Source organism: Panthera uncia, chromosome D2 (genome assembly GCF_023721935.1).
Source record: "Panthera uncia isolate 11264 chromosome D2, Puncia_PCG_1.0, whole genome shotgun sequence".
Lineage (NCBI taxonomy): Eukaryota > Metazoa > Chordata > Mammalia > Carnivora > Felidae > Panthera > Panthera uncia.
The window spans coordinates 31,776,708-31,797,825 of record NC_064818.1 but is presented as its reverse complement, the minus strand read 5'-3'; the positions used below and the strand labels follow the sequence as shown (position 1 = coordinate 31,797,825).

Sequence of the window (21,118 nt, the reverse complement as noted above, 5' to 3'; positions counted from 1 at the left end):
TCTAACAAAGAATTCAACATAATTGATGTTCTAAATATCTTCAGAGGGGCACCTGGGTGGCTCAGTCAGTTGAGTGTCCGACTTCGGCTCAGGTCATGACCTCACAGTTTGTGAGTTCGAGCCCCGCATCAGGTCCTGTGCTGACAGCTCAGAGCCTGGAGCCTGCTTCCGATTCTGTGTCTGCCCCTCCTCTGCTCATGCTCTGTCTCTCTCTCTCTCTCAAAAAAAATAAATATTAAAAAAAATTAAATATCTTCAGAGAGCTATAAGAGAACACAGATAAATAACAAAATCAGAAAAACAATAAAAGAACACAATGATATAAAACATAAAGAACCAAACAAATTTGGGAGCTTAAGAATATGATGGCTGAACTGAAGAAGAGCTCCAGCAGACTGGACCAAGCAGAAGAATCAGTGAGCTCAAAGACATTGTTTGAAAGTATCCAGTAGAGGAACAAAAAGAAAAAAGAATGAAAAGAAATGAAGAAAACCTACTGGACCTATGGGACACCATGAAGAGAAATAATCTACCTATCGTTGGAGTCCTAGAAGAAGAGAAGGAGAAAAGGGGGTAGAAAGCTTAAATAATGACTGAGACCTTCCCAAACCTGGAGAGGGATTTGGACATTCAAGTCCATGAAGCTAATAGGCCACCACAAAATTTCAATCCAAAATGATCTTCTCCAAAACACATTATAATAAAACTGACTAAAATCACAGACAGAGATAGAATGTTTAAAGTAGCAAGAGAAAACAAATTTTTCATACAAGGGATCCCCTATAAGGCTATCAGCTGAATTCTCGGCAGGAACCTTGCAGGCCAGGAGAGAATGGAGTAATATATTCAGAGAACTGAAAGAAAAAAGCCAACCAAGAATACTTTACCCAGCAAATTTACCCTCCAAAAAATGAAGGTGAGATAAATAAGTATGTTCCATAACAAACAAAAGCTGAAGAACTTCATTACCACTGGACCTACCTTATAAGAAATGTTGCAAGTTCTTTATGTTTAAATGAAAAGACACTAACTAGTAACATGAAAATACAGAAAACACTGGTAAAGGTAAGTCTATAGTTAGATTCAGACTACTCTAATACAGTAATATGGTGATGTGTTAACCACTCAACTCTAGTATAAAGGTTAAAGGACAAAAGTATTAAAATTAGCTATAACAACAATAATTTATACACACACATAATGCATATACAATATAAAAAGATGTATATTGTGACATCAAAAGCAAAATGTTGAGAGGGAAGGGTACAAATTTTGTATGTAATTGAAATTAAGTTATCATTTTGAAGTAGACTGTCTAGGGGTACCTGGGTGGCTTAATCGGTTAAGCATCCAACTCTTGATTTCAGCTCAGATCATGCTCTCAGGGTTGTGAGATCAAGCCCCACCTCATGCTCTACATTGGGCATGGAGCCTGCTTAGATTCTCTCTCTCCCTCTTCCTTTGCCCACCCCCCCCCCCACATGTTCGCGTGTGCTCTCTCTCCCCCTCTCTCAAAGAAAGAAAGATAGGTAGGTAGGTAGGTAGATAGATAGATAGATAGATAGATAGATAGATTAAGTAATTAATTTAAAAAATAGACTATTGAGGTGGCTGGGTGGCTCAGTTGGTTCATCTCAGCTCAGGTCTTGATCTCAGGATCATGAGTTCAAGCCCTGCGTTGGGCTCTGCGCTAAGCATGAAGCCTACTTAAAAAAAAAGACTGTTATGTCTGTAAGATGTTTCAATTATGTCTCATGGTGACCACAAAATAAGGGGCACTTGGGTGGTTCAGTCAGTTGAGTGTCTGACTTTTGATTTCAGCTCAGGTCATGATCCCAGGGTCAAGCCCCATGTCCTGCTCCATGCTGTGTATGGAACCTGCTTGAGATCCTCTCTCTCCCTCTGCCCCACTCGCATGTGTGCTCTCTCTCTCTCTCCCTCCCTCTCTCTCAAAAGAAAAAAAAAAGCTATAGTGGATAACACAAGATAAAGAAGCAAAGTATATCACTGCAGAAAATCATAAATTCACAAAGGAAGACAGCAAGAAAGGAAAAAACAACAAAGGAACTGCAAAAAATGCAGAAAACAAGAAGATAGCAACTCCAAGTCCTTAGCAATCAATAATTACTTTAAGGGGCACCTGGGTGGCTCAGTCAGTTAAGTGTGCAATTCTTGATTTCAGCTCAGGTCATGATCTCATGGTTCGTGAGTTAGAGCCCCACCTTGGGGCTCTGCACTGATAGTGCCATGGCCTGCTTGGGATTCTCTCTCTCTTCCTTTCTTTCTGCCCCTCCCCGGTCATGTGCACACACACTCTCTCAAAATAAGTAAACATTAAAATAATAATAATAATTACTTTAAATTTTTTTTTTCAACGTTTTTTATTTATTTTTGGGACAGAGAGAGACAGAGCATGAACGGGGGAGGGTCAGAGAGAGAGGGAGACACAGAATCGGAAACAGGCTCCAGGCTCCGAGCCATCAGCCCAGAGCCTGATGCGGGGCTCGAACTCACAGACCGCGAGATCATGACCTGGCTGAAGTCGGACGCTTAACCGACTGCGCCACCCAGGCGCCCCAATAATAATTACTTTAAATAAGTGGGTTAAGTTCTCCAAACAAAGGGCAGATAGTTGCTAAATTTGCAGAAAACAAGACCCAACCATATGCTGCCTACAAGGAACTCACTTCTGCTAAAGGGAACACATTGATTCAAAGTGCAGGGATGCAAAAAGATATTCTATACAAATGCAAACCAGAAGGGAACAGGGATAGCTATACTTGTAGCAGACAAAATAAACTTTAAGTCAAAAACTGGAACAAGAAACAAAGTCATCGTATAATGATAAAGGGGTTAATTTATCAAGAGGTTATAACAATTTTAAATACACATACATCCTACGTTAGAACACCTAAGTATATTAAGCAAATATCAACAGATCTGAAGGGAGTAATTGACAATACATTAATATTAGGGGACTTCAGCCTAGGTGGCTCAGTCAGTTAAGCTTCCAGCTTCGGCTCAGGTCATGATCTCTCAGTTTGTGAGTTCAAGCCCTGTGTTGGGCTCTGTGCTGACAGCTCAGAGCCTGGAGCCTGCTTCAGATTCTGTGTCTCCCTGTCTCTCTGCCCCTCCCATGCTCATGCTCTGTCTCTGTCTGTCTCTCAGTAATAAATAAACGTTTAAAAAAAAATATTAGGAGACTTCAATACTCCACTTTGAACAAGTTTTTTTATCTTTGTATACTATTTTGTTTTTGATACATTTCTTATAAATAACATGGTTTGATCCAATCTGAGAGCCTTGGTCTTGGGAGGGCGGCATTTGTCTTTTAATAGAGGAGTTTAGTTCATTTAACTCTATTGTGATTTATTTGGTCTTCTCTCACCTTATGTTTCTGAGCTTTCTTGCTGGGTTTTTGTTTTTTTTTTTTTCTTTTAAACCTTTGCTCTAGGCATTGTGTTTCTCCTGAAGCTTTTATAGCAGTTTGTATTTTAAAAGACCTCCTTCCCCTTTTTCTTTCTTTTATTCTCAGTTAGTGTTTTGGTTACCACCCAGAGGTATCTCCAAGGGACCTAGAAAGAAACTCATGGGAGTGTTAGTGCCTTTTGGATGGTTTTAGCAGTCCCAATTAAAATGTAGTAGCAACACCCTGTAATTAGAGGAGGCACGTTGTAAAAATAATTCTCTGGACTCGGTCAGATGGAGCCTCTTCAAGGGTTAGAAATGAAGGAGGGAGTCATTTGGGTCACTTTGGTCACGGAAGTGATAAATGGTTAGACCATGTCAATTTTGCACAGCAGAAGATGGGCTTCATCTTGTTCATTGTGAGCCTTAGCAGTGATCACTGGGATGGAAGGATGGTCATGGGGAGCCACACAATAAATAAATGAGGAGAGGGAGAGTCCTGGTGTACATATGAGTGGCTCTAGGGGACTTTTCCTTCCCATTTCCTTCTTCCTCCTTACTAGAGGCCTCACTTACCCAGTCCCTACTGGTGGTAGGGACATCTCTTGGGGGAGAGGTGCAACATGACTTTTTTTAATCCAGGATGAAGTCGTGCATTTCTTTTTTTTTTTTTTTTTTTTACATTCATTTGATTTTGAGAGACCGACAGAGCGGAACTGGGGGAGCGGTAGAGAGAGAATGAGACACAGAATCTGAAGCAGGCTCCAGGCTCTGAGCCCGACATAGGGCTTGAACTCACAAACCTTGAGATCATGACCTGAGCCGAAGTCAGACGCTTGACCGACTGAGCCACCCAATCACCCCTGTTAGAAGCTGAGACGTTTAGCTTCCTTTCACTTTCTTCTCTCTACTCAGTTTACTTTTTAATAATCTGGTAGTTTTTTTTATTCCACATTCTTTCTCTTTTTTTAAGTTTATTTTACTTATTTTGAGAGAGAGAGAGAGAGAGAGAGAATGAGAATTCCAAGCAGGCTCCAAGCAGTCAGCACAGCCCAACACAGGGCTCACTCTGATGAACCCTGAGATCATGACCTGAGCCAAAATCCAGAGTTGGATGCTTAACCAACTGAGCCACCCAGGAACACTTCCACAGTATTTCTTTATATTACATACTTTCTCTTTCAAGGATGCTTCTCATATTTCATTATTATGTATTTTATATTTGGGGAGAATAACCAAAAGAGTGCATGCTCTAGTAGGCTGTCTGGATTTGAATTCTGGCTCTGCGACCCTGGACACATTGTACCTTAGTTTACTCTTCTTTAACCGGGGGAGGGTATAATATGATGTTACAGAGCAGTTGAGAGGATTAAATAATTCATAGAAAGTGCCTATACATAATAAATAACATTTAATAAATGCCAGATGCCATGATTATTATTGTATTAATAACCATTATTTAAGCTTAACTCTGTTCTACTGATTTTATTGCTCACTTAATTTATTGCTCACTTCCTAATTGATCTCATCTTCCCTGTCTTTATTTCTTTATTTTGATGGATCTTTGTTGTTGGCTGAAGAATTTCCTCAACCGGCGATTGCAAACTTTTTCTTAAGGGGCAAGATAAATATTTTAGGCTTGCTAGCCATGGCACCTACTTCTACTTAACTACTAAGGTCTCAACTCTGCCTCTGTAGCTCAAAAGCAGCCATAGACACTACATAAATCAATGGCCAGCCAAGAGGGCAGAGTTTACTGACCCTTGCTCAAGACTTGTGCTTCTGTTTTTTGTGTAATGTTAGTAAGGTGTATGAGTTACACAATTTTAAAGTTCTTGCATGTCTGAGAATATCTTCTGTCACTAATGTAGGCAAATGATGACTTCACTTGTATGTAATTCTTCAATTACAATTGTTTTCTCTCAAGATTCTGTGGTGTTCAAGTATTGTGGAGAATTATGATACAACCTAATACTTCTTTCTTTATGATAACTAATGTGTTTTCCTTCTGGATGGCTTAGGATTTCTCTTTTCTTTATCCTTAGCATTTGTCATTTCACCAGGGGAATTTTTTTTCTGTTCTGTGTTAAAACAGCAAGGCTAAGAAGAAGAACTAGATTGATGGACTTACATACCATGAACTTTGGCTATTTCAGATTGCCTTATTGCCTTTTTTTCCTCCACTAAAGAAATTTCCCTTATGTTGTATTCAAAAAGTTAGCGATGAAAGGTTTTTATCATTTTGAATTGCATATGATATGATACGGTGTTTTAAGTGGCAGAATACTCACTATTTCATATTGTATAGTTTGGTTCCTGTTTAATGGACTCCTATAGCCGCACAATCACAGGAAACATATTCAGGAAATAGTCTAATTAAATTACCCTTGTTTGGGGTGCCTGGGTGGCTTAGTTGGTTGACCATCTGACACTTGATTTTGGCTCAGATTGTGACCTCACGGTCATGGGATTGAGCCCTGCACCAGGCTCTGTGCTGAGCATGAAGCCTGCTTAAAATTCTCTCTCTCTCTCTCTCTCTCTCTGTCTCTCTCTCTCTCTCTCTCTCCCCCCTCCCCCCTTACCCCCCCTACACACACTCTCTCTCTCACTCTCAAATCATAAATAAATAAATAACCCTTGTTTGAACATATTAAATCACTAAATGGTAAGGAACTAAAATTTATAGCATAGTCAAAAGTCATTACAATGTTTTAAATTGTAATTCTGACACAAGGAACAGGAAAATACCTTGATTTTAACTTTATTTCATAACACAGCATCTTCTATAACCACTTATAGTCCATGTGGATGTTTTTTAACTTTTTTAACGTTTATTTATTTTTGAGAGAGAGAGAGACAGAGACAGAGCATGAGCAGGGGAGGGGCAGAGAGAGAGGGGGGCAGAATTTGAAGCAGGCTCCAGGCTCTGAGCTCTCAGCACAAAGCCTGATGCGGGACTCGAACTCGTGAACCATGAGATCATGACCTGAGCTGAAGTCAGACACTTAAACGACTGAGCCACCCAGGCACCCCTTATGTGGATTTTTTTTGATTTGCCATCCTATATCTTGTATTTCAAGAATAGTTATTTGCCTGATTTCAGAGCAGAATGCTGTAGCTATTCTCATCATCTTCATCAACTTCAGGTGCCAAGATTAATAGTGTATATTTTGGTCAGTAGAGAATTCCACAAAACAAAGATGAGGGGAAGCCTAACTATGGGGCTTCTGAGTTGAAGCAGAAGGTATAAGAGTTAAATTTTTGAGCCACTCATATTCTCATTATGCCTCGCTTCACATAAATATGCCTTTATACCCAGTTAACTGTATATAAAAATCAAATGTAAAATATGTAACTTTATAAAAAGACATTCTTCTTGACTTTGTGCTTCTCTTTTGTCATTCTTTAAGTCTTACATTTTTCAAATATTTGCAGCCCTTTTTATTAGCTATCGCGTTAACGTGACACAGGCCATGAAACTATTAGAAAATGCTGAAAAGGCTAACATTATCATATTTACTACCTGTAAAATGGTTACTCAGAAATGAAACCAGAGTTTATATAAGGCAACTATTATTGATGAAAATAAAATCAATCTGCTGCTGCTTAAGCGTGTTTAAAATAATTCCTAGGATATTTTCATTTTGTGTAGCACCCTTCTTCTGAGGCTAAAGCATCCCAAGGAAATGCAGTCCAACTACAACATGTACTATGAGAACCTTTTCCCTCTACTCTGTAAAAGGCAGAAAGACGACTTTCAGTCTGCACCCTAACCATCATACCTAGAAGAATTCAGGGAGGGATACTATTTTGAAGTCAAATCTTACAGATTTTTCTCCCCCCCTTTCCCCAAGCCTGATGTTACATAGAAAGCAAGACACTAAGCCTTCACATAAGAGGAATGCTAGTGCGTTAGTCTGCAAAAAAGCAGTCCTATTGTTTCTAGAAAGGGTAAGTCATTCCAGGATTAACTACATTTAGGATATACTGCATTTGTGGGAGGCATTGACCATCTGAAGTACCCCAAAGCGGGGGGGGGGGGATGGGGGGGCTGTTATATGCTAAAGTTCTGGAAAGCAATTTCTGAGAAACCTTAGTAGAGAGATGATCATGTGTTTTTATGTTTTCAGAGGGCCATCATATAGATGAGGAAGCAGATCTATTTTTTATCTCTCGAGAAAATTAAACTAGGACAGTTTATAGGAGCTACACAGAATTAGAATTAGTTCTGCTTGAGAAGAAAAGCTCAATTAATATGGCCAGTAATGGTTAGAACCTCAGAAGTGGTGACCTCTCTCTCTCTCTCAGAAATAATCAGACGTTATGTGATCATCCTTACAAATTCAGTAGGCAGGTTCATCATTAAACAGAGACTCATTATAATCTAAAAGTTTTTTTTCTAACTCAGAGTTCTCTAATATTGCATATTAATTACCTCGTTTATCCTATAACGTCATTTTAAAACAAGAATAGTGCTGGTAGGAATTCTGTAGTAGGAGAATCAAACCAACAGAAAATAAGAATCTAACCTATTCATGTTTTTGTTTATTATGTCAGTACTACCAAAAAAGAATTTAAGGCATAATGACTCATGCATGTTGTTGGAAGAACCAGAATTAGAGGCCTAGTCTTGTGCCTTTTCTATTAAAAAAACACTAAGTGGAACAGTCATGAAAGTCTTGAGACAGCCAGTGTTATTGCTGTCTGAATATTTGACTTAATATATATAGAAAAAGATGCTTTTTTTGTTGTTACTAAAACAAAGCAGAAAAATCTGTGCTTCCAAGAGCAATCTAGGGTCGTTATTTTATCACTGTTGTTAATGATAGAATAATATAAACATGGATTCTTAACTAGAACAGACCTAAGGGATCTCCATTTCCTAGTAGCACAGATTGTCATGGAACTCTGAGTAATGAGCTTTGAATATAATCTTATTGTTTTAATCACTTCCAACATATATTACGATCATTTTGGAAATCACTGTACTAAAAGATTATGTTGATAACACAGTGGGAGAAAGCTTCACTGTTTACTCTGTAAGTAGCCTGGGATTCAAAAGAATTCCTCTCTCAGTACCTTTCTATGAAACAGGTTATGAGTTAGCAGAAACCCTGGACACCTAAAAACTTTCCAGAGCAGCTAGATTTTAAAAAAAATACTCTGAAGCCTACATTTAAAGGGAGACAGGGAAGTACAAGAGTTGCCTAATAGCATATTCCCGGGTAGCATGTTTCACTTAAAAGCACATGGATATTTGCTGGTTTGTCTGAAATGCTTTGATACGATCAGCAGATGAAGATTGAATAGGCTGAGAGAACGACTCCTGGAAGGACCTTTCCTGATAGACTGGTAAGGCCCGAGAGTGTGCAAGGCTGCTGCCCTGTCTTGCCTTATCACGACCAGTGCACTAGAAGCAAAGCCTCTAGAGTAGTATCAGTGCATGCACTTTAATAAACACTCTGAGTGGCTCCACATAAGCAAATGCTCTATTTGAAAGTAAGCAGGATCAAAAGATGCAGAAGCCTCAAGAAGTACAGGGTAAGGCGCCTGAGTGGCTCAGTCAGTTGAGCGTCAGACTCTTGATTTCTGTTCAGGTCATGATCCCAGGGTCATGGGATTGAGTCCCACATTGGGCCACAATGAGCATGGAGCCTGCTTGAGATTCTCTTCCTCCCTCTCCCTCTGCCCCTTCCCCACTTGTGCTCGCTCGCTCTCTCGCTCTCTCTCAAAATGAAAAATTAAAAAATTAAAAATAATAAAAAGAAGTACAGGGTGTGCTTTGGTAAAATGACCATAATTATAAGAGGATATATTAACTATGGTGTGCTGAAATAACTCATTCAGTCGTTTAAATGATGACTGTACCTTCACAAAACTCACAGGACATAAAAATAAAATATTATGATAAAGCTAAAAGTGTAAGCACTCTGTGTCCTCTCTGTAATGAGTGGAGATAGGGAATGGGAATGCTGCTTTAATTGTTGAGCTTTGCTTCAACATACTGACTGGCTTTTGCCAAATTTTTCCCCATTTCTGTTCATTTGGACTAATTTCTTCCTGATGCCACCTCCTCTGTCACTGCTTCCTTTCTCCTTCCTTTAACCTTAAATATTGGCTTCCAGTTGCCCGGTGTTTTCCTCTGAATAGGCTGCAGACCCCTTGAATTCAGCAGGTCTGAAAAGAATTCCTTTTATTTCTCAGAACCTTTTACATCTGTTTTATCTTTTGGTTAATGGTATGCAAGCTAGCCTAAGGCAGTCAAGCTGCCAGCCTTTTTTACTGTCTATTCTTCACAGCTAATTAATCATTAAGTTGTGTAATCCCACCTCCTTATTTCAGATCTGTTTCTTCCTCTCCATTACCACTGCAGTCACCCCAGTTCACATTTTCAGCATTTACAAGAGCTTCCTCGATCTTCTCCGAAGCTGGTTCTTGTTTTCCAACTCATCCTTCAATTCACATTGTAGCCAGAGAAATCCTTTATAAACGTCTGTTTGATGGTGTCTCCCCCCCCCCCCCCCCCGCCCCTGCCTTAAAACTCTCAGCAGCTTTATGCTGTCTGTGGTTGTTACAATCTCAGGTATCTACAAGGAATAGGCAAATGATGTATTTGAATGAGGGGGGAGGATAGGAGAATGCATTACTGCCTAAAGCAATTCATATTCATGATTTTTTCAAACATGTGACAAACCTATCTGAGAATCTAATGTTACCTGTGGATTTCCAATTAGTGCAGCCAAGTCTAACGTATAAGCAAGGCATATGCAACGTTTCTCTGATGGTATGTCCTTGAAATGAAGAACTTGGAACTCAGCTATTGTAGAGACTGACATAATCAGTGAGTCATGTTTTGTTGTTTTGTGTCTAGGTTAAAACATATCAAAATAGAGTATGTGTTTATTATTGTTAAGAACCTCTCTCTCCCCGTTGGAGGCCATGGAGCATAATGAAAAAGTTTATGGGCTTTGGAGTCAGTGTTGACCTAGGTTCACTTACCAGTTCTGCCACATATTAGCTGTGTAATTTGGGGCTTGTCATTTAGTGAGCCCCAATTGTCTATCCTGTTGAAAAAAAAATCAGGAGCGTCTGGGTGGCTCAGTCAGTTAAGCATCTGACTCTTGATTTTGGCTCAGGTGATGATGTCACAGTTGTGAGACAGAGCCCTGTGTTGGGCTCTGTGCTGACAGTGTGGATCCTGCTTGAGATTCTCTCTCTCCCTCTCTCTCTCTCTGCCCCTTCCCCGTCTGCGCTCGCTCCCTCTCTCTCTCTCTCTCAAAATAAATAACATTTTTAATAAAAAGAAAATTAAAACTTTCAGAGTTGAGTGTACTAAATCAGATAATCAACATCTTTAAATTATCAAGCTCAAGGCATGGCACATAGTAGTAACTCTTCAGTAAAAGACAACATCAAGACAAGTAGGAAAGTTTTTAATTTTTTTTTAATGTTTATTTATTTTGAGAGAGAATGATCATGAGCTGGAGAGGGGCAGAGAGAGAGAATCCCAAGCAGGCTCCAACACAGGGCTCAGTCTCACAAACCATGAGACCATAACCTGAGCCGAAATCAGGAGTCAGATGTTCAACTGACTGAGCCACCCAGGTGTCTCCAGACAAGTAGGAGAAACTTAAGAAGTGACAATAAGTATACAAAAATCTAATTCCCCTGGCTGTATCCTTTGTAACAGTTGTATTTGTGGCCTAGAGAAGAATAAGCCTGTTGGAAGCCACTATCAAGTGAGGCAAGCGATGGGAAGCTGACAGGCACATGATTCGCCCAGGCAACTAAAACCCAAGAGCTCACCAGCCTAGCTGGCTAGCTAGCTGAAAGTGGAATTTAACCCTATAAGGTGTTATGATTGACAAGTTCATGAGTAACGTGGAAATATGGATTCTCTGTAACTATGCATAATGTACTAAGCCCCCTTTTTGCTTTTTTGTTTCCTATAATCGTTAATTTTTTTTATTTTTTTAAGGTTTATTTTTTTAATTTATTTTTGAGAGAGAGAGAGAGAGACAGAACGTGAGTGGGGCAGGGGTAGAGAGAGAGGAAGATCAGAACCCAAAGCAGTCTCCAGGCTCTGAGTTGTCCACACAGAGCCCAACATGGGGCTCAAACTCACAAACTGTGAGATCATGACCTGAGCCAAAGTCGGATGCTTAACTGACTGAGCCAACCAGGCACCCATAATCTTTAAAATTTTTAATAAAAATTATATTAACTGAAAATTTAATTCAATAGTATTAGGATATATAGGATATTTTATTTTGGTTTATTCTCTACATTTATATAAATTTGAAGTACCAAAGGAAGGAAGTAAACAACTTTGTTTTCTTTACCAGAACATTTAGTGTGGTAAGGAAGGAGGGACATTACATTTTATTCTAATGCACAAGTGTATTAATTATATTTATATTGTATTTCTTGATCTAGGAATACTAAAAAGTCTTCAAGAGCTTTTGCCATTCACCTAAGGGGAAAAAACTACATACGCCATCTTCTCAAGCTTTGCATTTTTCATTTTGTTTTTTAAACTTCAGCTTTATTTTACCATTTCCATATACTTTGCTCAGTAATTTGTATACCCAGCTGACGTGGTTGAAATAGGAGGCTGAGTAGACACCAGTATGCTTTTCGTCCTTACCTCAGAGCTATAGTGATAATGAGCAAAGTAGTATAGAAAATAACCTGATAGCTGAATGACATCCACTGAACTCGTGATTGCACTTACAATGGAGAGACTAGAAAGAAGAAACTAGAAATCTAGCTGGCTTTAAAAAGGCAAGACAAAGACTTAGAGTTTCAACCTCTTACTCTGCCACAGTATGTCTCACCCCAAGCAGACGTTCATGCCCAGATAAATAATGCTACATTTAAGTAACAGCACAACATTAATATTACACAGTTAAGAGGATGGTTTCTAAGAAAGCAAAGCTGAAGCATTTAGATTGGTGTTGAAACGCAAAGAGACAAGCGCTATCTTTACTGGCTATAGTAAAATTTCTCTTTTGGTTTTAAGGAGTATCGCTACAAGATTGATCTGGATAAATAGGGTGGCATTCTGATATTACACCTGATATTACATTTATTGTTTGGGGTGCCTGGGTGGCTCAGTCAGTTGAGCATCCGGCTCCTTTTTTTTTTTTTTTTTTTTTTTTTGATGTTTATTTTATTTTTTAGAGAGAGAGAACAAGGGAGGAGCAGACAGAGGGAGACAGAGGATCTGAAGTATGCTCTGTGCTTCAAACCTGTGAACTGTGAGACCATGACCTGAGCCGAAGTCAGATGCTTAACAGACTGAGCCACCCAGATGCCCTATGGACTCTTGATTTTGGCTCAGCTCATGATCCCAGAGTTGGAGGATTGAGCCCCACATCAGGCTCTGTGTGAGCGTGGAGTCTGCTTAAGATTTTCTCTCCTTCCTCTGCCCCTCTTCCTTGCTCATGCTCTGTCTCTCAGTAAATAAATAAATAAATAAATAAATAAATAAATAAATAAATAAATTTTAATGTTTAACTCTCTGTTTTTCTTAAAGGAATGATTTTTTGTTTTTAGTTAATGCCTTCTAAATATTTTTCCCCCCTTCTCTCCTCCTCCTTCCCTCCCATTCTTTCCTTCCTTATTCCCTGCAGCTCCTCAGAGAAATTTTGAAATTGCCTTCAAGATGTTTGATTTGAACGGAGATGGAGAAGTAGACATGGAGGAGTTTGAACAGGCAAGTTTCCCTGGAAAGTTCCTTTGTGTACATTAATATTTAACACCTTTTCATGTGCCTTGGAGTTATTTTGGTCCTGGTCAGCATACTCAGATGCAATCCAATTTTTGAAGTACCTAATCCATCATGTAAAAAAATCATCCTCACTTTTAGTAAGTGGGTTTTGTTTGTTTTCACCCTAAATGTAAGGAATTATTTGAGCATATGATGAAGGTCAAAGTTGTTCTGATTCCTCAACATGGATTAGATCATAATGCTGAGAGGAAACGTTTTGGATATTCAATCATCTGTTTAGTCAACATTTATTAAACAGCTCCTTTGTGCCAGGCAGTTCCAGAATATAAGGATGAATGACATATGTTCTGAAAGGACTTCTATAATAGAAGGAAAAATGGTACCATACTTTTGAGTATAGCATGTTCAAGCCAGAGATGTACAGTTTCTGATGAATCCTAGGAAGAGATTACATTTCCATGAAACTTCTATCATTGGTGGGCCATGGTATCTCTCTAGATACAATGATTATGATTGTCAGAATGGTTTCAAAACAAAACAAGCATATGTATACATGTATATACACATGTATGTATATATGAAGAAAGTATTTGTGTTTAAAATAAGGAAAATGGCAAAAAAAAATGGGGGAAAGTATGAGGTATGTATTTGTAAATAAAAAATTCACAGAAACAAAATTTTTAAATATCTGGAGACATTTATTCAAATCTGAACCCTGTGTCCATCTAATACCTTCACTTTTCCATAATCCTGCACTTGACTAGTATTGCCAGGTGGTCTCAAATGATTATAAATAGAATTTATTTTGTTATTTTTAAAATTATATTTTATTTGGGGTGCCTGGGTGGCTCAGTCAGTTAAGCGTCCGACTTCGGCTCAGGTCATGATCTCGCGGTCCATGAGTTCGAGCCCCACATCGGGCTCTATGCTGACAGCTCAGAGCCTGGAGCCTGTTTCAGATTCTGTGTCTCCCTCTCTCTCTGACCCTCCCCCGTTCATGCTCTGTCTCTCTCTGTCTCAAAAATAAACAAACATTAAAAAAATTTTTTTTATTTAAAATTATATTTTATTTTACTTTAGTGGGAGTTAGGGCTAATTTTATTTTCATTCAGACTTTAGTTGAGAAACTGAGTTCTCTTTACCCCCCTTTTTTTTTATTTTTAAGTTTTTATTTTAATCCCAGTTAGTTAACATACAATGTTAAATTAGTTTCAGGTGTACGATATAGTAATTAAATACTTCCATATGTCACCCTGTGTTCATCACAACAAGTGCACTCTTTAATCCTCATCACCTATTCAGCTCATCCCCTTATTTTATTTTACATTGCACTATTTTATTTTTTATTGAGATATTATTGACATATAACATTGTATTAGTTTTAGGTGTACAACATAATGATTTGATCTATGTATATATTGCAAAGTGACTACCACAATAAGTTTAGTTAACATCCATCACCACACATAGTTACAAATTATATTTCTTGTGATGAGAATTTTTAAGATCTACTCTCTTAGCAACTTTCAAATATACAATACAGTTTTGTGAAATATAGTCATCATGCTGTGCATAGCATCCCCAGGATTTACTTATAACTACAAGTTTATACCTTTAGACCATCTTCACCCATGGGGATCCCCCCCACCTCTGTCAACCAATAATCTCTTCTCCATATCTATGAGTTCAACTTTTTTTTTAGATTCCATATGTAAGTTAAATCATACAGTATTTGTCTTTCTCTGTTTGACTGACTTCATGACCTCAAAGGTCCATCCATGTTATTACAAATGGCAGAATTTTCTTCCTTTTATGGCTGAATAATATTCCATTGTGTATATATACCACATTTTCTTTGGCCATTCATCCATTGGTGGAAACTGAGATTGTTCCCATGTCTTGGCTATTGTAAATAATGTTGCAGTGAACATGGATGGGTGCAGATATCTCTTCAAGATGGTAATTTTGTTTCCTTCTTATAAATACCCAAAAATGGAATTGATGAATCATCTGATAGTTCTGTTTTTAATTTTGGGGGAAGCTCCATACTATTTTTCATAGTGACTGCATCAATTTACATTCCCACCAACAGTGCACAAGGGTTCTTTTTTCTCCACACCCTAGCCAACGCTTCTTATTTTTTGTCCTTTTGATAATAGCCATTCTAACAGGTGTAAAGTATTATCTCATTATGGCTTTGATTTCCATGTCCCTGATGATGAGTGATCTTGAGCACATTTTCATGCATCTGCTGGTCACCTGTATGCCTTCTTTGGAAAAATGTCTACTCAGATCCTCTGCCCATTTTTTAATCAGAATGTTTGGATTTTGTTATTGAGCTGTAGGAGTTCTTTATATATTTTGGATATTAACCCTTTATCAGATATATGATTTGCAAATATTTTCTCTGATTCAGTAGGTTGCCTTTTTATTTTGTTGATGGTTTCCTTTGCCACGAAGAGCTTTTTAGTTTGTCAGCCCAATTGATTATATTTGCTTTTGTTGCCTTTGCTTTTGTGTTAAATCCAAAAAATCATGACCAAGACCACGGTCAAAGAGCTTACCATCTATGTTTTCTTCCAGGAGTTTTATAGTTTCAAGTCTTACATTCAAGACTTTAATCCACACTAAATTAATGTTTGTGTATGGTATGAGATAGTGGTCCAGTTTCATTCTTTGGTATGTAGCTGTCCGGTTTTCTGAACACATTTATTGAAGAAGCTGTCCTTTCTCCATTGTATATTCTTGGCTCTTTTGTCATAAATTAATTGGCCATATATGTGAGGGTTTATTTCTATTGTTTATTTATTCTATTCCATTGATCAATGTGTCTGTTTTTATACCAATACCATACTGTGATTTTTTTTTAAGTTTATTTATTTATTTTGAGAGAGACAGAGACAGCATGAGTGGGGGTGGGTCAGAGAGAGAGCAGACTGAGAATCCCAAGCAGGCTTCATGCTACCAGCATAGAGCCTAATTCAGGGCTTGAACTCATGAAACCATGAGATCATGACCTGAGCTGAAATTAAGAGCCACCTGAGTCACCCAGGTGCCCCAATACCATAGTGTTTTGATGACTATAGTCTTATAATATAGTTTGAAATCAGGGAGTATAATGCCTCTAGTTCTTCTTTCTCAAGATCTCTTTGGCTGTTCAGGGTCTAGTTGGTTTTTTTGTTTTTTGTTTTTTTTCCCTAAGAATCAACTTTGGCTGTATTAGTTTTCTCTATAGTTTGTGTGTTTTCTTCTTCTTTTTTTTTCTAATATGAAATTTATTGTCAAATTGGTTTCCATACAACACCCAGTGCTCATCCCAACAGGTGCCCTCCTCCGTGCCCATCACCCACTTTCCCCTCCCTCCCACCCTAGTATATTGTCTTCACAAGGAATAAAAACTAGTTTCAAATATGTACAACAGAGAGCCCAAGTGGTTTTTGTGTTTTCTAATTAATTGATTTCTACTCTCATTTCTTCTACTCATTTTGGGGTCTTTTATGCTCTTTTATGAGTCTCTTAAGATAACATGGCTGGTCATTGTTTTGAGAATTTTCTTTTGTAATGTAAGCATTTAATACTATACATTTCCCTTCAAGCACTGCTATAGAAGCATCCTACAAATTTGATGTGTTGTCTTTTCATTATCATTCAGTTTGAAATATTTTCTGTTTCACATGTGATTTCCTTCTTGACCCATAAATTGTTTAGAAGTATATTGTTTAATTTCCAAGTGTGGAGGTTTTGTTTTTTTAGTTATCTTTATTATCTAATTTAATTACATTGTGCTCAGAAAACGTACTCTGCATGATTTAATCCTTTTAAATGTATTGAGCCTGGTTTTATAGAACTGTATCTGATGTGTTTTACTAAAGAATGTATATTCTGCAGTTACTGAGCACAGTGTTTTATAAATGTCAGTTTAGTCACGTTGATAGTGTTGTTCAGGTGTTCTTTGTCCTTATGGATTTTTTTTAACCTAGTCATTCTAGCAGTTGTTGAGAGGGAGATGTTAAAATCTCCAAATATAGGGGTACCTGGGTGGCTCAATTGGTTAAGCGTCTGACTTTGGCTCAGGTCATGATCTCACAGTTTGTGAACTAAAGCCCTGCATCAGGCTCTTTGCTGTCAGCATAGATCCCATTCAGATCCTCAGTGTCTCTCTCTCTCTCTCTCTCTCTCTCTCTGCCCCTCCCCTGCTTGCATTCTCTCTCTGTCTCTCTCAAAATAAGTGAACTTAAAAAAAAACTCCAACTATAATTAGTCAATTGTTTGTTTTTCTTTAATTCTGCCAATTTGAGCTTTATGTATTTTGAAATTCTCTGCACATTTCTGATTATTGTCTTCCTCATGAATCGGTCCTGTTATAATTATGAAATGTTACTTTTTATCTTTGGTAATACTTTATCTTAAAGTCTATGTGGTATTAGCATAGTAATTCAGACTTCTTATACTTACTATTTGCATGGTATGTCTTTTTTGTTTTGTCCATTTACTTTAAATATATCTGTGTTTTCTATTTAAAGTACATCTTTTCTAGACAATGTAATTTGGCTCTTGTTTTTTATCCATTCTGACAGTCTTTGCCTTTTAATTGCAGTATTTAGCCCATTGACATTTAACATAATTGCTGATTTAATTGCAATTAGAACTACCATTTTTGCTATTTGTTTTGTTTGTTCTTTCTGATTTTTGTTCCTCCCTTCTATGTTCCTGCCTTTTTTGAGATTAAATATTTTATCCAGAATTCTGGTTTAATTTGTTCGGCATTTTAGCTGTACCTTTTTGCATTATTTTTATAGTGGTTGCTCTAGGGAGTACAACATAAATTGTTAAATATACACAGTCTACTTAGAATTAATATTCACAAGTTAGGTGAGGTGTGCCGTGAGACCTCAGGCGCCTTTGCTGCCAACAGTGAGCTAACTGCCAGCGTTTGGGTGGCCTGGCATGGCGCTCCAGCTGTAATTGTGTCAGCGTGTTATGATGCCATCTCAAACCAACCTGGCTATGGGAATCCCCAGTAGTAAAGTGAAATACTCAAAGCTCTCCAGCACAGACGATGGCTACATTGACCTTCAGTTTAAGAAGAACCCTCCTAAGATCCCATGTAAGGCTGTTTCTGATTGGCACCTTTCGCATTATCATAGTTTTCCCCCCTACTGGCAGGCTATATCAGCAAAGAGGAGACAGACCAGGTGTTCCTGTCCTGATCATTGGCATCCTGGTGTTCCTGCCAGGATTTTACCACCTTCACACTGCCTACTATGTATCCAAAGGCTACTGGGGTTATTCTTATGATGACATTCCAGATTTTAATGACTAGCACCCACCCTTAACCCTGAGGAGAAGAGTCACAGATGGGACTGAGACCAGCTTTAAGATATTGAGCAGAAACTGTGGTTAAGGCTAAGGAATTCTGCAGTTTGCAGATGTTGAAGAAAAGAATGGCCAGACTTATGGGTCCATCCTCGGGATATCATATGAGCTTACAATTAACAAATTAACGAATTAGGACATGCTCTATTTTGCCTTTCCTGGCCCTGGCAAAAGCTGACAAGTTTTTCCACATGAATATGTATCTTGGAAGAGGAGCAATGTTAATGGTGTGGGAAAGCAGGAGGTTATTCCGTAGTGAGAAGTGTTACTGCTACCATTCTTTTTAGAGTTGAGCATTTCTTTTAAATAGTCCTCATTGTCAGTTTGTTCTGGTGGCAAATGGAAGCATTCAATATGTCAAATTTCATATCACTAGTAATGTATTTTGAAAACATCTAAGTATCTTACCCTTACACTCCTCTCTAACTTTGTGTTCTACTGGAAGACCTTGGCAAAATCAAGGTCAGTATGGGTGCATCTGTAATATTTTTGCTACTTGCTTCCTTACTAACAGCAGCCAGGACTTTTTAAAATCTCAGAGCAGGTTTCCCAAAGGTAAACACTTCTCTCTGTTCACCCATCCTTGGTCAGCTTTGATTTGGCCCACCAGTAAGTTGGCCAACATATAATTTGGGTCATTCTGTTCTTTTCGATCAACATGTTCTATATACCGTGGCTTTTAGACTGTAGGCTGTTTCCTAAGAAAAAAAGTGTAGCTAAATGGTTATTATTTAGAGATTATAAGCCTGTTGTTAGCACCTTGTATTACGATGTCGCTCTGCTGAACATTGCAAGACTCCGCCTAGATCCTTAGAGAACTAGACTGCCTTAAGTTTGATTCTGTTTCCTAGCTTGCAAAAAGTGACATATTCAAAAGAAATTAAATGCCAAAATCTAAAAAAAAATATATAATATTCACATGAAATGTAGTAACTCTGCAACCACAAGGTTTTATTTACCTCTTCATCCTTTATGCTATATTTGTTCTGTGTATTACATCTACATATGTAATAAACCCCATAATAGTTTTTGTAATTTTTGCTCTGAGTCATATGTTTTTTTTTAATTTTGTTTAAAGTTTATTTATTTTGAGAGAGAGAGAGAGAGTATGCTCAGGAGAGGGCAGAGAGAGAGGGAGAGGGAGAGGGAGAGAGAGAGAGAGAGTATGCTCAGAAGAGGGCAGAGAGAGAGGGAGAGGGAGAGGGAGAGGGAGAGGGAGAGAGAGAGAGAGAGAGAGAGAGAGAGAGAGAGAATCCCAAGCAGGCTTCACACTGTCAGCACAGAGTCCAGCGCAGGGCTTGAACTCACAAACCGTGAGTTCAAGACCTGAGCCGAAACCAACAGTTGGATGCTTAACCGACTGAGCCACCCAGGTGCTCCAAGTCATAAGTTTTTTAAAGAAAATAGGAGAAAAATAGTTTATTATATTTACTAACATATTTATCATTTCTGATGCCCTTCATTCCTTCCTAAAGATCCTAGTTTCTATATGGTATTATTTCCATTCAATTGGAAAAACTTTCTTTAGCATTTCTTGTAGTGCACATTTGTTGGTGATGAATTAATTTATATCATCATTATTTTGGGAAGGAAATTCTAGATATACAGCTCTTGATGTAGATGTAAAATTCTCAGTTGTTTAACTACTGATGCTTCTGATGAAAAGTCTGGCTATTTGAACCATTGTTCCCCTATTTGCAATATGTTGTTTTTCTCTCTCTGCTTTCCAGATTTTCTCTTTATATTTGGTTTCTAGAAATTTGATAATATTGTTCCTCAGTGTCGTTTCCTTTGTATTTGTCCTTGTTGGTATTTGATGAGCTATTTGTATCTATAAATTTATGATTTTTATCAAATTTGAGAAGTTCCTGGCCATTATGTCTTAAAAATTTGGCGGGGGGCATTCTTTCTTACCTCTCTGACCCTCCACTAACACAAATGTTAAGACCATCTGTGATATTGCCTCACAAATCTCTAAAGCTTTATTATTTTTTCTTCCAATATTTTTTCCTCTTTGCTGTTCAAGCTGTGTAGTTTCTCTTGACTTATCTTCATATTCACTGACTCTTTGATCATTACAATTCTGCTATTAAGTTAATCCACTAAATTTTTATTTCGGGTACTGCATGTTTCAGTTCTAGAACTTCCATTTCATTTTTGATATAGTTTTCCTTCTCATCTGAAATGTCCTATCTTTTCCTTTTTCGTAAGTATATATTATATACTTGAACACTATTATTTAACTGTTTTAAAACTCTTGTCAATAATTTCTAATATCTGGGTCATCTTGGGGTTGTCTCCATTGTCTTTTCTCCTGAAGATGAGCCTTATTTCCCAGTTTCTTCATATGTCAAATAATTTTGGATCTTTGTCTAGATATTATGAATGACATGTTGTAGACTTTAGATTTTGCTATATTCATCTGGAGAAAGTTTTGTTTTAGCAGGTGATTAGCTCAACTAGAATATATATAAACTACCCTTCTTTGGGGAAGAAGGCTCCCCTTCTTTGGCTTTTTCCTTTTCAGGATTTCCCCCTCACTTTCCAATGGGTGTAGTTGCTCCAGATTCTGTCCTTGTGGATTTTAAAGCCAGAAAAACT

At 37.9% G+C, this 21,118-nt stretch overlaps 1 protein-coding gene and 1 pseudogene across 10 annotated transcripts in view; both read left to right on the top strand.

Moving 5' to 3' along the window:
• The window catches only part of MICU1 (mitochondrial calcium uptake 1), a 417,233-nt gene that overhangs the window by 317,920 nt on the left and 78,195 nt on the right, over nucleotides 1-21,118 (top strand). For all 10 annotated transcript variants that reach the window (XM_049646197.1, XM_049646196.1, XM_049646200.1 and 7 more), the window contains one exon: nucleotides 13,044-13,126. In XM_049646197.1, the coding sequence (XP_049502154.1) occupies nucleotides 13,044-13,126 (83 nt within the window). The remainder of the gene's footprint in view (nucleotides 1-13,043; nucleotides 13,127-21,118) is intronic.
• Nucleotides 17,880-20,699, top strand: LOC125933289 (transmembrane protein 230-like; annotated as a pseudogene).